Source organism: Periplaneta americana, chromosome 14 (assembly GCF_040183065.1).
Source record: "Periplaneta americana isolate PAMFEO1 chromosome 14, P.americana_PAMFEO1_priV1, whole genome shotgun sequence".
In the NCBI taxonomy this organism is placed as follows: Eukaryota; Metazoa; Arthropoda; class Insecta; order Blattodea; family Blattidae; genus Periplaneta; species Periplaneta americana.
Window position 1 is genome coordinate 93,955,224 of NC_091130.1, and position 19,097 is coordinate 93,974,320.

Here is a 19,097-nt window from a genome sequence, read left to right on the forward strand (position 1 = left end):
CGTAGTAAAGTAGCTGTCTTTTGAAAAGGATCTGGAGTAAAGGAACAAACTGGAAAGATGTTGAAAGATTAAAATAAATAGCTTTTCAAGTTATTGCTTGATCTCTTTACTTTAAATTTAGCAGACCTATATGGAAATGGGATTTTTCGAGCAATTAGAAAGTATGGTTCTCAAAGGGAATAATCCTACTCTTCTGACTGAGACAGGAATGTCACTTTTCAAACAACAGTTTGTAAATACCTATGGTTTGAAGTTTTAGTAGGTACTTTTTTTTTACAGGGAGCAGCTAAAATGCATCTGCTCTTATTTTCTCTTAATCCAGTAAAGCGAAACAGTGCTTGCAGTACTATTGTGCCATTCATTTCACTCAGTTCTCTAGTTTTAGTACTTACAGTATAAAGTGCAAGTGAGTTTATCTACTGCTTTTAACTAACTAAAATGGCTCCTGTATCTTCCACCCTAACAACAAAAATAAAATCATGGATTGCGATGGACGAAGCTTTCACTACAGATGGAAAAATAGTAATGTGTCAAATGTGCGGTGGAAAAGTCGGGTGCTCTATGAAATCACAACTGGACAGTCTTACCTATCCTATACCTGCCACATATTGATATCAAATATTTTCATGATTTTACATATTTTGGTACATATTCAGCTTATTTTTCTTACATAAATATGTACATATTTCCCACCTTGATATTACATAAAAATCCGGTCCCTAATAATGAGGCATTGTGTGTGTGAGATTTACATAGCATCAATTTTTTTACCCATTGATTCAGATAAGATCGCTGTAGTTTAGTCCTTCTGAAATTTTGAATTAGTGATCTGTCACATTAGTAAGAAAGTCAGGGTTCGATCGCCAATAAAATGTTCTACGTTGTTCAGGTAACAGAGTAGAAGCATAAAATGAATATCTTTTGAAATAATAATGATAATAACATAATAATAATAATAATAATAATAATAATAATAATAAATTCATGACTGTGCTTAATCTATCAATGCCCATGTTGTTTTAATGAACAAAAGAGAAAATATTAAAATTAATAATATCAATGAAAATAGTATGCATTCTTTCATTTAAGATATCAAACAAATATTGTTTATTTTTACAGGTGTAAAGGACTGATTCTTTTGGAGACATATACAAGTTCAGAAGATAGCAGTGTCCAGAAAAGTTTACCACAGTTTCTTACTATTGTGAAAGAAGTGACTGGAAATCCATTGTACTCCATGTTCAATCTTTCTCTTCGTGAAGAATGGACTACCACCAAGAAATTCTGCCATGCTTTACAAGGTAACTTGAGATGTTGAAGTTTAATTTATTACAATTGTTATTGTATGTTCACTGCAGAGGAACTTAAATTATCATCGTTAATTTGTTCCTCAAAGCTGTGATTGTTATTGACGCGACAATGACTGAATCATTTAAATTTATGTTGTAGGGATATTTATTCCAAAAATAAAAACTAACCAATTATAAACTTATCTTTTTTTAGGTTTTAATTTTATAAGAAATTTTTAAATAGATTACATTTTTATAAGTATATTAAATGCTGTAAATTTCAAGGAATACCAAAACACAAGTTCCGAGAAAATGCCATGTTTACCACCTTTGACATTCAAATTAACAGCTGGCAAGTCCTTAGATGCCAACATCAGGAAGACAATGGGCTTAAAACAATACAATTTGGCAAGACTGTATGCTCCAGAATGTTTAAATTTTAGTCATCCAGCAGAAATGTCCTAGTCCATGATCTGAAAAAAAAAAAAGATGATTTGTAGAAATGACTATAGTCGAAGGGCCATATTCGAAGCTCCACTGTATGAGCATTCTTTTAAAGCTAAGAAATGCAGTGTATGAATTCTGTGAGATTTACAACCAAGTTTAATTATTGCAGGTCCTGAAGAAGAGGTATCCAATACTATTAAAACAAATGGAGTTAAGGAAGGATGTGTGACTAATGGAATATAAAATTACTTAAAATCTAGTTTGAAGGATAAAAATAATGGATATTTCATTTGGATCAGTGTGTTATGAATATGAATATTCTTGTTCTTTAATTCATTTAGTTGTAAGTAGATTTGCTTCTCTATTTAGGAAGCCAAGACATGAATATATTCTTTCATAGCAATACCAAATTTAACTTAGAAAGCTACTTAATCTTGGGCCAAACATAAACATTTAGGACTTATCATTACAAATCTTTTAAATGACATATTACCTCATATTCTATCTTGAGTCAGCGTTTTTTTTTTTTACCTCAACTTGATGACATGCTGTGTTCATCACAGTATTTCAACTTCGTTTTATGTGTTCCTTCACTTTTCCTGCATATAATAATGTTTTATTTATTAGGGTAATTCTGTGTAGTGAATTGTACACTTAACAGCAACATGTATTAAGTATATTTAATTATTTAATAATCTGTTACATGAAATTATAGTGTCTTACATTTCGTCTATAACATCCCATCAATAAAAGAAGGAATGAATTAAACATTTCATAAAGGCATGTTAAAGAAATTGCTGTTGGGTGTATGTCTCCTCCCATTTCAATTTGCACAATTCTCTAATATTAATCCAGAATCCGTATATGCAATATTACTGTAGTAATTTAATTTAATATCTCTTAATTGAAGTAATGTTACTTTTCTGCTTTTAAGTGAGTGTTTGGACCATTCAATATTTTGAAGAATGCTGGTAAACAGTAAAAATGTTGTATTTATTTTGTATTTTCTTTATGTAGAACTCTATGATACCATTCATTCATAGTTTTCTTTCCGAGGCCAGGTCTTTCAGTGCAGCATCCTCCAATCTTCCCTATTTTCTGCCTTCTTCTTAGTCTTAGCATACGATCAATACACCATGTCCGGGCTAGAGGTATCAAGAAATAAAAGGAAAACCTGCCAAGAGAACAATTAACTGAAATTTTGTTTTAATGTTATATAAATGGGAAGACCCTGGAAGAGATGGACACCCTGCTGAGACATCGCCGGAACAGGCTGAATGGCCTAATCCATGACGATGATGATGATGATGTTATATAAAACTATCCAAGTTTTACATCCAGTACACTATATCTCATTTTCAGCACCTCTTGTTGCTCTGCAAATGTCCAAATGATATTCCAATTCCCTCCATATATTTTTCATCATTTGAGGCATTATGTGGTCAGTTGTTAACCTGATGTGTTGTCTCAATTGTAATAAATTTTGGATTGGATGTTGTTGATACACAAAGGCCTTGATGAAACCCAGGTGAAGAAATCCAACAGAATTAGATCAGGAGACCTTGATGGCCATGCTTTGGGTCTGACTCTTCCAATCCAACAACGAGGCAAATTTCTTTGAAGGAAACTGGTGATAATGTGGTGGAGCACTGTCTTGTTGAAATGTTAATTCAAGAGAGATTTGGGACACAGCGAAATTTTCTAGCATATCAAGGTAACTGTGCCCAGTCACAGTTTTCTCCAAGAAAAAGAATGAACCAATAATTGCCTTGTGCATTAACCCCATCCAAACATTAACTTTTTCTGTGTCTCTTTGGTATTCCACTACAGCATGAGGGTTCTCAGACCCCCATAAGCAGCAATTATGGTGGTTAACTTTATGGAATGTAGCGTCATCACTGAATACCACTTCATCAAGATATGAAGGATTTTCGTCAATGCGTTGCAGAATTTCAGTTACAAAATTTTGTGTTAATCTTCTATCATTCGGTTGAATGCAGTGAAGTAGCGGGAGCTTGTATGCACGTAGTTTGAGTCGTTTATGAAGGATGTCATGAACAGTTGATTTGGGAATCTGTAACTGAAGACTAGCCTGGCTAATGGACTTCCTTGGGTTCCGGTTGAATGCAGTCATTTCTTTGGTTATTTTTTTCTAGGGATGTTTGCCTGTTTGTGGAATCAAGGATCCCATCTCTTTAAGATTCTATCCCACTGCAAAATTGATTTCGACGTAGGTGGATCCACATTGAATTCTAGATGAAATCGGCGTCGAATTCTGGTAACAGATTTAAATTCTGCAAGCCAAAGCACACACTTCATTTTTTGCTGTGGTGTGCATATTTTACGTTCAATTAGAATGATTAATGTTGACTGTTAGCAATTCGTGACATAAATAGCAATGATAAATCTTATCTTTTTTTGTTTTCTTCAATTTTCTTGCTTTGTTGTATAGATTTCTAGCATTGTTGTTATAAAAATAAAATTTTGGTAGTTTCTGTATCCTGGTGCCAAACATATAATAATAAAATATCTTTCTGTTAATAAATGGTGAACAGTTATTTCTTGATACCTCTAGCCTGGACACGGTGTATATCTTAATGTTGTCTGATATCTTCTTATGCGTCCGAACTTTTCTCCCATTCATCATTCCTTCTAGTGCATCCTTCAGGGCATTTTCTTCTTAACCATTGATCGAGCGAATTTCTTTTCCTCTTCCGATCATTTTCAGCATTAATCTTTCTTCATCTACTCTTTCTATCCTATCCTGGTTTTAAATTTAAATGGAAGTGGTAATCTTTTGTTTAATTAAACATTAAATAAGATATGCTGTCCGAAAATACTCCTTTTAATCCTCGAATTCTGTATTAGATAAGCAAATTTGTTTCTATGTATCTCACTATTTGTTGCGTGGAATTATTCTCTTTATTCATATTAAAATATATTTTGACCTGTAGGCACAATGCTTCAGAACGTTTGTGACATTTAGGCATAAAGATATTTTCATATATCATTATTGAGTTTAGATCAAGTTTTGTCAGTCATTTCAGTATATGGAGAAAATGTGCACCATTCTATATATAACTGAAAGAATTTAAATATTTTTTTTCTTCTTTTCCTTTTTCACTTTCTGTTTTTAGATTACAGTATTGAACTTTTATACATAGAATGGCCTATTTATCATGAACCTCTTCGAATATTTCCAGTATTATTGGTTGATATAAATGAATGTTTGTTATTGACTTACATTGATTATACCTACATTAATTACTTTAATGTAATTATAATAATATTACGAAGGTGTTAGTAAATGCATATGTGGTGATAATATAAGCTGATTAGGCAAGTGATTGCTGAAGTAGTTTTTGCGATGAAAAATTTGAGAATGTTATGTAAGTGAACTTAATGATTTGTCCTATTAATACTTGATTACATGTCTAAAGTTCTCTTACATGTCATAAAACTCAGCACTTATGTATTCAAAATTAAATTATATCCAATAGAAGAAAATTATATGTGGACATTCACTAAAGCTCTCATTGATCTACAGATTGAGCAGAAAGTAATTCCCTATTAGAAATTGCTAGTAACTTCCTTAATAATTTGTCTATTGTAATGAAACAAGTTCTGTTGTGGAGTGTGAAATGGTAGAAATCATCTGCAATTAAAATTAAAACTCCATATATACATGGCATTTTTCACCAGTGTTTCCAATCTCTTGGGAATAGCCTTGATTGACTTCAACAGGAAACTGTTGTGATACGTTAGTGAGGACATTGCAAATGTGATCCTCCAGTTCATCCAAAGTTCTTGAGTTTTGAATTGAATTGAATTTAATGGAGGGGGGCACTGTGGCTCAGCACTGCAACCTTGTTCAGATCTATTGCACTAGTCCTCTGGTGAGGCATTCCCAAACCCACACCGGCCGACTACACTAAGGTTCTCTAGTCCAGGTTTCGAACAGGCAACCCCACTCGTCCCTAGGGCAACCCCTTCCATGCGTTGCCGACTGGCATTTGGAGAACACTATGGAATGATAATGAAATGGAGAAATAGTGACAGAATGATGTAAATGACTAATTTGGGGAAAAACAGGAGAACCCCGGGAAAAACCCCAACTGCGACCTTGTCCACCACAAGTGTTACTATAGATTTTTTTCAGTGAAAAAAATCCCAGACCTGACCGGGAATCGAACCCAGGCTACCTGCTTGACAGTCTGAAGGTCTGACCATTCAGCCACCGCAGAGGAAGTTCTTGAGTTGATGCAGTAAACCTCTTCCTTTGCCCAACCCCTACAGGAAGAAGTGATATGGAGTGAGGTTGAGACTCAGTGCTGGCCATTAATGCAGACGACAACCCAAGCAATGTCCTGGAAGATGTCGATCAAACTAGGCACGGATGTCGAGTACAAAATGGGGAGGGGGCACCGTCTTGCATGAAAATGAGGTCATTGATGTCATTCCCAGTGGAGACAGTAGGCCAAACTTAATTTTCCAGCATGGCTAGGTATCATTCTGCATTCATGGTGTTTTGAAGAATAAAGGGACCCACAACCTGGTTGTATGTTATGGGAATGCCACACCACACGGTAATCTTAGGACGACTTTGCAACTTGTCAATTGTGGTCCCTGGATCCTCTCATGCCCAGTAGTGACAGCTGTAAACCCTCCCATATGAAGAATGGCTTCTTCACTCCAAATGATGTTGATGAACAACTGGGGCCAGTCTTCTTACCAAATAAGTATGATCTCACCATACTCCATCCGATGGTCGCAATCTTTCGCCAATAGATCTTGACAGTAATGCAGCTTCCATGGAGGAAAATTTAATTAGTTATTCAAAACATTTCGGATTGTGTAGCAGGTTAGATCACTTTCACGTGCGGCCTATCATGTTGACTTTTGCAAGCTTCTGGTGAACATATCTCTCACCATTTGCAATGTTGCCTCTGTCCTGGATGTCGAGGAACAACCATGTCTGCGAATATTCACCACAGATCCTGTGTCCATAAGTTTCTAGTGGCAATTCTTGATTGTCTTGGGATCCAATGTAACGTGAGATCCAGTAGCGCAGTGATCCGAAACTCAGAAAACCCTGCCAAAATTCATTTTTTCAGCTCTTTTACTGACGATTTTTGCTTATGGTACTGGATTAACAACATATTGGACCATCTAAATTCGATACTGAAATATTTCTAATGTAATAAAGAGCAGTAAGAGCAGCAAGAGCAGCTTGAATTTGCATGTTTTAAAATTCTTATTTTTACACTAATGAAAACAATATTTTTTTTTCCAAATATTTAACAAATGTAGTTTTATTCTTAATGCATTTTAATGTTAATAATGACCTTTCTGGGACACAAAGAAATAGTAAAAATGGGTAAATGTAGCATTTGTTTAATTCTTACATATTCGACAAAAAAAAAAAATAATATAATGGAATAAATTCTCGAGCTACAAAAAATTTGCAGATGAACATAGCTATGAGTTTACTTTCCAAAGAAAGCTTATAATGTGTAGAATGTGATGAATGAAAAACTTAAGCAGTCACATGCAGTCGTGAGTGTACTTGATGTTTTAGTGAGAGCCTGCCTTAGTGCATGGGCCAGCCAGGCAGGCACCACACTTCCTCAATCAGCACTCCACATTGGCACTACTGCACAGCATAAATCTCTTCAGATTTTCATTAGTTTGTATTGTTATTCAAGTAGTGCGGATATGTTGCAGTTTCGAGTGTGCATAGTGTTACTAGGGTGATCTCCTTTATTTTAAACTTTTGTGCATTCACAATGGAATGTCGAAAATCTCGGAGAGATACATACGAAATTCTTCGACAGAAATCTGATGAATGTAAAAGTGAACAATGAATACAATTAATTAATTATGTATTAAAGTGTTTAAGAACCACTCTTCACCTGAAGATGAAAAGGAAGTAAGGACACAAGTGATGATTTTTGTAAATTATTTTTTGATAAACTTGATGAAAAGTGCAACAGAAAACGTGAAGCATTTTCATTAAATTATGCAAGTTGGTTGAATGAGTTTGAGTGTTTCTAAGTGGTAGAATCATAGAGGAATCTTCAGGTTCTGAGAGGTTAAATGAAGGCGCCATAAACTGACTTTTGATGAAAGCAGTGGTAGAGGTAAATTACTAAAAACAGAAGCAATGCGTAGGAAAAAAAAGTGTGATCGAATTAGCTTTTGCTACAATAACAAGACTTAGAGTTAGAAAAAGGGAAGGAGATAGCTTCTAAAATAAAGTTGTCGTAGCAACCCCTGCGAGACCTGAAAAATCCAACAGACATGGACTGACTCTCACATAAAAAAATGCGGCCATATTCAGATGAATCTATGTCGGTAATAATTAATTAATAACAATTATTGTCGAGGCAAGTTAAAGTGAAAACAATATAAGTTAATCTGGAAAGAAACTAAAGAAAGTAATGTTGATTTGTATCCCTCTTATCATCGGGTACTAGCATCTAAGAACATTGTTTCCCATCAAAAAGTCATTGACTTTCGATGAAATATCTTTAGAAGTGAAGCTGCAGGAATTATTGGATCATATAACAACACGTCTGGTAAAACTACAGGATACTACAATAGGATCATTACATACAATGAATCCATATGGTTTTATGTTAGTGTTAAAGTGGGGATTCGATGGCAGTAGTGAAGAATCGTCATATAAACAAAGGTTTAGTGATCCAACTTACAGCGTAAGTCATATCTTTATAACATGTGTAGTACCAGTTCAGTTATTTTACCAAGCAGATTTAGTAGATGCATCATCTCTGAAGGTAATTATATGGTAAAATCCGCGTTCCTCATTATCTCGATACTACCAATCCAACAGAATCCACTTCACTTGCTTCTGTTCTCATTGGTATTGATGAAGATCTGATGCTTTGATATCATTTTGATCACTATTTATTGTGGATACAGCAGAATGAATGAACCTTTAAGGAGTAGAAAAATATCCTTAGTATTATATTATGCCCTCATCTGTACATAAGATTCTAATGCATAGGCCTCTATCATTTCTCCCATTGGGGAAGTGTCAGAAGAAGCTCAAGAGACCAGAAATAAGAATATTAAATTCTTCTGTGAACGCCATTTAAGAAAAACCTCGAGGGTGGTTGAAAACGAAAACATTTTTTAAGACTGATGTTGACTTCTGATTCAATTGTCACATCATTTGGAAAACTGCCAAGAAAACCTGAAAAAACTCTTCTATCTGATGTAGTCCATCTTCTTAAAGAGCCGCCATATGAGATATCCCTAGACTTTTCTTCCAGAACTGACATTAACACTACTTGCGGCGACAACTAAGGCAAAAACAGTGCTGTGGAATGAGTTGTAAGATATGCTAATATATTTAATAACATTATTGACGTATTAAAATATTTATTTTATTTAATAGAGCTAAAGTATTATTGAACTTTAAAATTTCCAGCTAAATATATAAGTAATTGATATGGCAGTAATACATTTGCTGATAGCTATACATGGAGCAAAAAAATAAGCAAGTTCTGCTTAATAAACTCTAAAAGCATTGAAATAGTCATTTAAAATATTATTTGCATGAATTTACAAAAAAAAAATATTTGCTATAGGAATTTTGGCACTTCTTCTGCTCTTTCGAATCACTGTGCTCTGTCTGCCACCATCTCTGCACCAGTACAATGGAATGACAGACTTCATGACAGTCAGCCACCTGAGCCCTTTCATGTGATGTGCCATGATGGATCACTTTCTGCCTCTATAAAGAAACTGTGTATAAGTTTCATTAAGAAAAATATTAATATATACGAACATTATAAGCATTTTACATTAAGGAATTACTTTTCGCCCATCCTGTATATTCACTATGAAAGTAAAAATTTAGGTCCATAATTCATCAAGGCATGTGCACCTTCATTATCAGTATTATAGTGACTATTACTATGTCCTATATTGATATTCATCATGACTTGATGAAATGATTTTTAATAAATTGCTAACAAATGCTTTAATAAATTTTGTTATGTTTTAAAGTAAAAAGTTTTAGAAAGGTGATTTATAACATTTTCCAAGAGGAATGTTTTATTTGTATTTATTTCATTTCGCTTTATGTATGTGATTGTTAATTATTTGTTGAATAAGAGACATTACGAAAGTTTTGTAAATAATGCTGAAATGTTTGAAGGGGATCAAATGTAGAACACATAAATGTGCATTCATCACATACTTCTGAATAGATCCATGTGGCTGCCACTTGATACCTTGTACAGAAAGGAACACTGTATGTGTTCTTATCTAGTCAATTGGTGGTTTTACGTCATTGTATAATGTTATAGACTAAATATATGTTTTAAGGCTTGTATCCAGGACTTGGTATTTTTGGGTTATGTAGAATGTCTGCTATTAGGGTAAGATAATTCTTGCAGTGAAGAGCATGTGGAGTTAGATACATTTACTTTTGTTTGGAGTAATATTTACATATTGGCAACAAAGCTTTATTTTGTAGATGTCTTATGTACCGGTACTTAATTTTTGTTACTTACTAAATAATTGATTAAAATCTTAAAAATCAATTGTAAAACAGTTTAAGTTCAAGAAAAAAGCTCTAGGGTCATGAAATAATAAATTATACATTCACTTCTGAATCAATTTGAAACGAGTTATTTCAAGAAAGTAGTGTGTACTTTTTGCCATAAAATCCTTCAGGTATAAAATGTAATGAAATGATAGAGAAGTACTTCCATTTTTAAGTTCTGTTTCTGTCTATGTCGAGGCTTAAATTCATTTATCATTATAATAAACAACATTATTACAGTTCTGTTTATTTTAGAAATGGTCTGAAAAAATATTAATTCTAACAAGCTTGAAGTGCAATTAGTTTCCTTTTTAAGTATGAATATTCATCTCCTGAATGATTTCGGTTTTTGAGTATAAAACTGTAGATCAATGTTAATTAAAATTCATTTGCTTGGAAATCATGGACAGAAAGAATACGTTTTGTAAATTATGTAAGAGGTATAAGCCCTTGTTCATTTAAGTATATTCGAAATTGGTGTATATATATGTAAGATATATTATTATAATTAACTTCACGAAAATTATTTGAAATATTACGCTAGGTATCAGTTAGTTTGCTGCAAATATTGAGATTGCCTTTAATAAATATTGAGAGCAATTTATAAAATTTGAAGAATTCATCTTAATTATTTTAAAATCATTAAGATAAGTTAAAATAGTTCTACAATCGACTCACCGCTTAAACTATAGTCACCATTATAAGTTGATTAGATAATAAGGCAACAACAGAAAAATAGTGAGTGAGAATGATAAAAAAAAAAAAAAAAAACAAAAGAAAATCAGGTACTTAAAAGAACACCTTTTGTGTAAAGCCATCAGCTGACTGAAATAAAAGTTGGCCATATTGAAATTGTAGAAAGTTCCTTTCGGTAGTTACAGTAATTGTAACTGAAATTTTCTGGTAAAAGAATATATGGTATGTAACCAATTGAAAACATTTAAGTATTAATTGATACTTTGATATTCCCAAAAGTATAAATCACAGTCCAGGATACAAGTGTGTTTTAAGTTTCCTATCTTCAGTGAACTGTGTTTTATGAATTATCGGGAGGCTTACAATGTTCCATTAATAATGGATGTATATTTTGCTGTTGAACATGATAGATAAGTTTTGTTTTAATTATAGGCTATGAGGCTAAATTATAGCTTTAAAATTATTATTAGGAAAATTAAAAAATTTGGTGTATTTAATTGCTTAAGTGTATAATCTTAGCATATGATTTGCAGACTTCTGTATTAAGTTACCAGTACAGTATGCAGACGAAATTCAGTATTGTTATAAAACTTCCTCAGTCAGGTATTATTTGTGGAATTTTCGATTTAACAGTGTTACAATATTTATGTATTTATATTGTATAATGCTAGGTACTTAAATTATTCTTCCACGTAAAATTTGAGTGGTGGTTAGGTGGGTTACCAATAATTTATATATATTGTACCTGTTTATTTATATGCATAAATGCATTGGCTTCAGTAATTTTCGAATTAACAACTTGTTTCATGAAGCTAAAATTAATTTTGTTTTCTGATACTGAAGAAAAGTACATTCGGTTGTAAAGTGATGGATACACTTTGGACAATGTTGAAATGCAATATGTAGTAAGGGAAAGTTATTGAACTTTTCTTGGTGAACGTATAGAGTGATAGTAAAATCCTTAATGAAGTAGTTGTGATGGTTGATACATAATATAATTGTTTCCATCAGTATTATGGAAGTAAAGTAATTAAGCATATAAACCGAGGTTCAAAAAAGTGAAACACCTTGAAATCTTCTGTTAAAATATCCATTGTTTGTTGTCTTAAAAGCAAGTAAAAGACATGTGGGAACAAAGAATCGACAGTAGATTTTAAAATCTGCATGCTTTTATTCTTGATATCTCTCTTGCGATATCTATTGCGATAACTTTAAGTTTCCTGTTTGTGTCTATTAAAACAGTCTAAAGTTGTTGTTAACTGATGCTGGTTTCTTGGCATTAAAGCCATTAACTCTCTTGTTCTCCAATATAAGAGAGTGATGTCGCAACAAGTATAACCGTTTTAATGTAGGCACCATATTTTTATCTTACGGTGGTTATATCACCTACATGCAACCCTAAAATTATTTGAGGACCACACCTGCCATTGGTTAGTGGGTTCATATGATCTTGCTGGGAGGATGCCAGATAAAGCCTGATTCAGACGGTGCTTGTTTCCGTGATGGATTCCAAGGTGGCTGCTTTGGTGGCTAGCTTGCTGGATTTCGAGGGTAGGTTCCTTGCTATTTTTCGTGTTGGTTTGCAGGCTGGAACCAAAGATGATGATATAGTATCACCACTGAAACCATGTCGCCATGTTCGTTGTTTTCCAATTAAACCTGTTTTTTCTATATTCTTTACTTTCTAAGAAACAGCAATTAAATATCGGACTTTAGCTGTTTTGCACTTATGGCTTAATTACCTTATTACGACATTTACTATTGTTAATGTATGACTGTAGTTGTTTTCCACTCACAGTTTAGTTTCTTTTTGACCATGAGTGTTGGCAACAGATGAAACAGCAGATGATTTTCCAATTTGAATTGTGAAAAAAGCCAGCTCCATGAGAACAACAACCATCACCGTAGCTAACACGGAAGCCACCATGGCACCCAGCTTGCTAGCCACCTTAGAATCCATCACGGAAACAAGCACTGCCTGAACCGGGCTTAATTCTACCGACCATATCCCTCTTCATAACTTAGTGGATGCTTATGCATGCCATGGCAGGTCAGCATGCTGAAATGGTAATTTCTCCACTGTTGGTGAAATAATTATACCACTGTTGTGCCTAAGTGCTATAATTGAAGTATAGACCTTTAAATCAGAAGAAGAAGAAGAAATATACTGCTGTGACTCGGTCCCCAGACTGCAATTTGTTAAAAACAGGTTGCACCATAGGAAAGTGAAGTTGGGATTTGAGTAGGAGAGGTTATGGAATGCACGTCACTATTTCCTGCAACTTCTGTAATAAGTTATCAGTACAGTATGCAAATTACTGAAGTGTTTCACTTTCTTTGAACCTCAGTATGAATCTAATGTAATTTAGCGAAACTTGTAAAAATTGCTATTTTGTTACTCTTCAATACATTGTCAAATATATGGAAAAAAAAATCAAGAGTATTTTTCCAATATTTCTCCAAAGATGAGGTTCATTTTGCAAAAGAAAAAAAAAATTATTTAATAAATGTGCTTTGCTCACAGTTCTTAAAATTGGAAATACATAGCAATCATATTTGTACCTGCATTCAATATTCTGAGTGCGTGCCTCATGAAAACAGCAGTATTTTTTGTAGAAGAGCAGTGATATTTTAAGTGGATACCAGACTAAGTCTGCAGCATTATAATCTGACAGAGGATGAAATTATTGCAACTTTCTTTATGATCTCTGTATAGAAGTGTACTTACAAGAATTGTGCACTTTGATTTCTTGTTAATGGAAATATAAGTAAGTAATTGACTAATGTGCACGTTATTATTTATGAAATGTTCACAAGTTCCCCTTTTATGCCAGAGCTACTCCTTGTGATAATTTGTTCTTAGCTGCATTTATAAAGACCTAACAAGAGGCGTGTTTTGCATGAGTACAGATGATGGGAGCGATGTGATTGTATAATACACCACTCAAGATATCATGTGCTATTTTAAGCACAACTTGATATCATAGTAAATTTCTACATAGGGTTGCCAGACATTCTATTTTATCCAGATTTTTTCTTATTTTGTTCCACGTTAGCAGAATGCTAAATATTCCGTTTTTGGTTTATTGGATAAGATATTCAGTTTCGCACAAATTTTAAAATGCCCTGCTCTTTAGTAACTACATGTTAGTTTTTTTTCAAATGGAAGCAAGAACAAGCAAAGGAAAGGAAAATGGTGAAGGTGTGAAAAGCAATAAAAAAACAAAGTAGACTTCAACAATATCATGTGGTATGGGAGCAGGAATATCCTGATTTGAAGCCAGTTCAAGGAAACCAATATAAGGCAAAATGTGTTCTTTGCATTGGAAAAGCCAGGGAAGAACTCTTTATTTCCCATGGTGGAATTTGTGATGTTAGGCAGCACTTCAACAGCACAAGTCACAAACAAAGACAAAATAGTCTCTGCAAACATCACTGATGAAATCTTTAACGAAAGTGAATTCTTCTGAAGCAGATATGGTAAGTACGGTACTTGAAATGTTTTAAAGGCATTATTTTATAATTTATATGAATAATACTGATAATATATTTTATTTATTTACATTCTCTCTATAATTTCAGGTCACAGCATCTGAACTTGCATTAACTTACCACACTGTGAAACATAACCTAAGTTTTGCAAGTAATGACTGCATTGTAAAACTACAGTCCAAATTATTTCAATATTCAGCCATTGCAAAGAAAGTGACATGTGGAAAAACTAAGTGTGAATCAATGGTAAATGGTGTCTTAGGACCAAACAGTTTTAAGTGATATACAGGAAACACTAAGTGAAAACTTATTTTTTTGGGGTAGGATTCGATGCTTCGATTAAGAAAAACAAAAAATGTTTTCTCGTAGTGGTTAGTACTTCAATGAAAAACTTGGAGTGTGCAACAAACTAATTGATTTTTATGAAGATGATAATGAAATTGCTGTTGCAAATGTTGGAACAAATTGTGTCTCGAATTGCAGATTTCAAACTGAATTTGTGCCAAGTTTCAAGCTTCACAGCTGACAATTCAAATGCTCACTATGGGAAAAATAATTCAGATTATTTCCATTTAAAACAAAAGAATCCCAAATTAATAAAAGCAAACTGTTGTGAATAATGCTGTAGAGTCGGCTTGAATGTTACGTCATTTGATGTTGGATTGTTAATTATTAAGGTTTACAATTATTTTTCTAATTCAGCAAAAAGGGTTTCCCAAACTAAAAGACTTCTTTGATTTCGTTGATTTGGAGTACAGCAATTTACTTAGACATGTTACTACACAGTGTTTATCTTTAAAGACTTGTATTGAGAGACTCTTACAAAATCTTAGTGCTGTAATATCTTACTTTACCAGCATAGATGACTGCCCCAATTTCATTAAGAAGCACTTGTTAGAGGCAGACTTAGAAAAACAAAAATTGATTGTAGAGTTGCATCTTAATTTTTCTTTGCATGTAGTAGAATTATTTCACAAAGTTGTCCTAAATTTACAAAAAATGAGCTAGCAATTTCTGATGTATTTTATGTTATGAAGGACCTAAAGTCTCAGTTAGAACATCGGATAAGAGACTGTTTTTCTTGGCTATAGAGTTAATCAAACTTTAAGTAAATTGGAGGAATTATTTCCTAATGAAGATAAAGTGTATATTAAAGAATTTAAAAATGTGTGTCAAGTATGTGTGAACTACTTAAACAAATGGTTTGACCAGTGAAAATAACATTTTCAGTATGATGGACTGCATATCACTGAAAGATTCACTGGAATTTAAAAATATTATAATTGACTGAATCATTAGTACAGTGGTTGTCAGCACTCACTTAAATGGGTAAAGGGTATTCAGTGCAACATCATATCATCACCTGAACACAAGAACTAGGTAACTGACCAAACGATACCAGTGACATCTACTTTCCAGTATGAAAAATAGGTAAAAGAAAACGAGACATATTCCTTAGTGCAATAAATAGGTAAATAGGTAATATCTCAAAATAGGAAAAATTGAGTTACCTAGTTCTTGCATTCAGGTAATGATATGCCCCGTTGTGCAGCAGGCGGAGAAGCAGAGAGCATACCCTCCAGCAGCTACAGATGCACAATAGTGCAGTCTCTCTTATCCGTGGGTAAGAGATGCTAGCCCGAGGGTGCTTTGTACTGATGACCGCTGCATTAGAACTTATAAATAACTTAAACAAAGATGATCTGTACTCAGAATTGATTGTAATTTCTAGTTTGTTTTCTGGGGATATAGATTTAAGTTCAAATGAGAAAATGACTTCAATGTCTGTATCAGATAGGTGGGTATATGTTGTAGTTTTGTTAGGTACAACAAAATTAAGCAATATCTTAGTCCTAATTAAATCCATACTTAGTATTCTCCCCTCCAATGTTTTTACCGAATTTTTTCTCTAATGAATATCAAATGGAGAGATGAAAGAAACATAAAGTCAGTTAACTTGATAAAGCATGAATTCTTCACGTATTTCAGTTATAATGAAACTTGCACTGATTTTTATCAAAAGGTACTAAAAAATGCTAGCAAAGGGTCATTCAAATGAAAAATATTTGTAAATTTTTGTGTAATGTGTCAGTAGTATTCATTGCCTGCATAGTGTTTTTGCTTGGAGGTCACTCTGACCCCAACGTGACTACTGATGCCACAAATCACTCAGCTAATATTATAGTGTTATTTTTATGATATTTTATGAGCCGTTCAGAGCAAAAGTAGTGTAAGTCAGAATTGGGTAATGAGATTTAAAGTAACATTTCTGTAAAATACAGTGCAATTAATATGTCCTTCTTGCTATCCACTGATTACTAATAGTTTAAATAAATTGAATATTAATTGCTACTTTGCGCTGTATTTTACAGAATGTTTACTTTAACTCTATTACCCATTTTTTACTTACATCACTTCTGCTCTGAACGACTCATATATAAATGAAAAATCTTATTCAAGAACATTATGGCAAGTAATGGCCCATATGAACTAGAAAGTTTAAGGAGAACCAGGATATTTTGTATTTCAATTAGTGTTTTGCTCGGGGTCACTCTGACCAATTATTTTTATGATATATATACATGAAAAATAAGTTTCTGAAATTATATGGGTTGAATACCAAATGTCATCTTCAAAGACGAAGGCATAATAGACCACGTCAAAGCATGCATAGGAGGCTAGGAACCCATATTCTATATTGCAATTTTTCCCTAATATCAAATGGGACAAATATTATTTCTTTATGCACAAGTTTAAGTTCAGACTGTAACTCCCACATTGTCTTCGTGGAACATTTCACACTTCTAAATTGCTGTTTCGTCACCATGCATACAGGTTTGCCAGGATTAAAGTTAAAGATCGGACAGTGGCTGGATCACACAGCTGGCAGTTGCTTGACATATATATTGTGAACATCACGTGTTTACATTGCTTCACAATTCGAAACAGATACATATTCTGATATAACTTTGAACTGTGATAGTGCATGGAGAACTTACAGTAGAGTATCGGTGCTTGAAGACAAAACATCTATGGCTTACAGCAAAGCTGAATCTTGCAACATGCATTTGGCTTCGAAAAACGTCCTGTTGTTGCTGCTCATTGGTACATTGAACACTACCCACAGCTTTGCCACCCTCATACACATTTATCAACAGATGCGGGAGACAGGGATGGTCGTGTTACCTGTTGTTATAGATTGAGGATGACCACCAATTGGCAGCATTCCGCAGTTGGAAGAGAGGATCTTGGTCATGCTTGCTGAGGATTTCAGCCTTAGCATTCGACAGATTGTTGGCACTTGGAGGTCCACCAATGCATTGTACTCAATGTCTCCACCATGACAACTTGCATCTCTGTCACTACATTAAAGTCCGCTGCCTTCTGCTTGCCTATCGTTCTCACCACATGACATGTCATTGGCTACTTCGTGAACTTGAGAGAGATCCGAACTTCCTTGGAACTGTAGACGCCGACTTTTGATTTTAAGCACAGGGCAGGTAGGAATGTATGAGTTATCGGATGTTATATGCATTTCTACTGATGTGATAATCAGCTATCGCATATAATAGCTTTAAGCTTTTATTAATTTTTGCTTGTTTTCACTCATATTTATATTAGCATTCTCTCACACAGCACTAAGTATTAAATCTAATCCAAGATCACTATCATACACTTTTAACACAAAGAGGATTCCTGTTCCAGTCACCAGCAGTCAATGTTCATGTAATAAAGGGAACTACTTGGCTACTCTTGATTTACTGGCTTTGGTGGAATCTTTCATGAAGCAGGAGCCATTAATATAATATTTAACACATCTGTATACATTGAAAAGAAAAATTCCATACATAATAATATGATTAAAATCGGTTAAATAAAAGAATAAATATCTCCCTACCCCCTTATTTAGTTCACGCTTTGCCACTGACCAGACATTTGAGACTTCTTAATCTACTATATCAGTAACAAAATGGCGGTCACAGTTATTAATAGTTTCGAATAAACTTATTAATGTTACCATGAGATTTCGAAGTTTAAATTTGAAGAAAATCGTAATCCATGTTAAGAGTTAATTGGAAACATAGAACAAACATGAAGTATGTTTCTTAGGATGTCATTGAACTTGTCCTTGTAAAATATAACCCCTTCAATAAGAAATTGTTGCCTGACATCAGCATAGCACAGTTCTGCTGCTGTTATTATTCAAAATATGTTACTCATATTTTGTTGCAACATAATGCATTTCCAAATTTTTTGTTGAAATCTCATGAAAAAACATTTTTGAGATGCCAACCTCTTTCCTTCCTGAGAGAGTGTCCTGGCTGTGACTAAATAATTGCTTTGATAGTCTCTCTAATTTGAATTTAGATTTCGGTATCTCGTCAGCTATTTAACAAGGAAGGTCGTCCTAACCATGGGTTGTCTTCTATCCACATTTGGCCATCTTTGAAACATTTGTAGCACTGATACATCTGATTTCAACTCATTGATGCAACACTAAACACTTAGTTAAACATTTCACATTTAGTCACCACCATGGTGATCTAGTGCCTAAAGTGCTGGACTTATAATCCTGTGGACCTGGGTTCGATCCCCAG

The 19,097-nt window shown here is 33.7% G+C and overlaps 1 protein-coding gene across 5 annotated transcripts in view; it reads left to right on the forward strand.

The window, feature by feature from the left end:
- Positions 1-19,097, forward strand: part of Ttd14 (TRPL translocation defect 14) — a 315,039-nt gene that overhangs the window by 292,193 nt on the left and 3,749 nt on the right. For 4 of the 5 annotated variants that reach the window (XM_069845769.1, XM_069845766.1, XM_069845770.1 and 1 more), the window contains 2 exons: positions 1,120-1,301; positions 1,906-13,791. In XM_069845769.1, the coding sequence (XP_069701870.1) occupies positions 1,120-1,301; positions 1,906-1,979 (256 nt within the window). In that variant the 3' untranslated portion in view covers positions 1,980-13,791. Of the gene's footprint in view, positions 1-1,119; positions 1,302-1,905; positions 13,792-19,097 lie in introns of those variants that run through there. The other variant, XR_011335927.1, reaches the window with a different exon arrangement.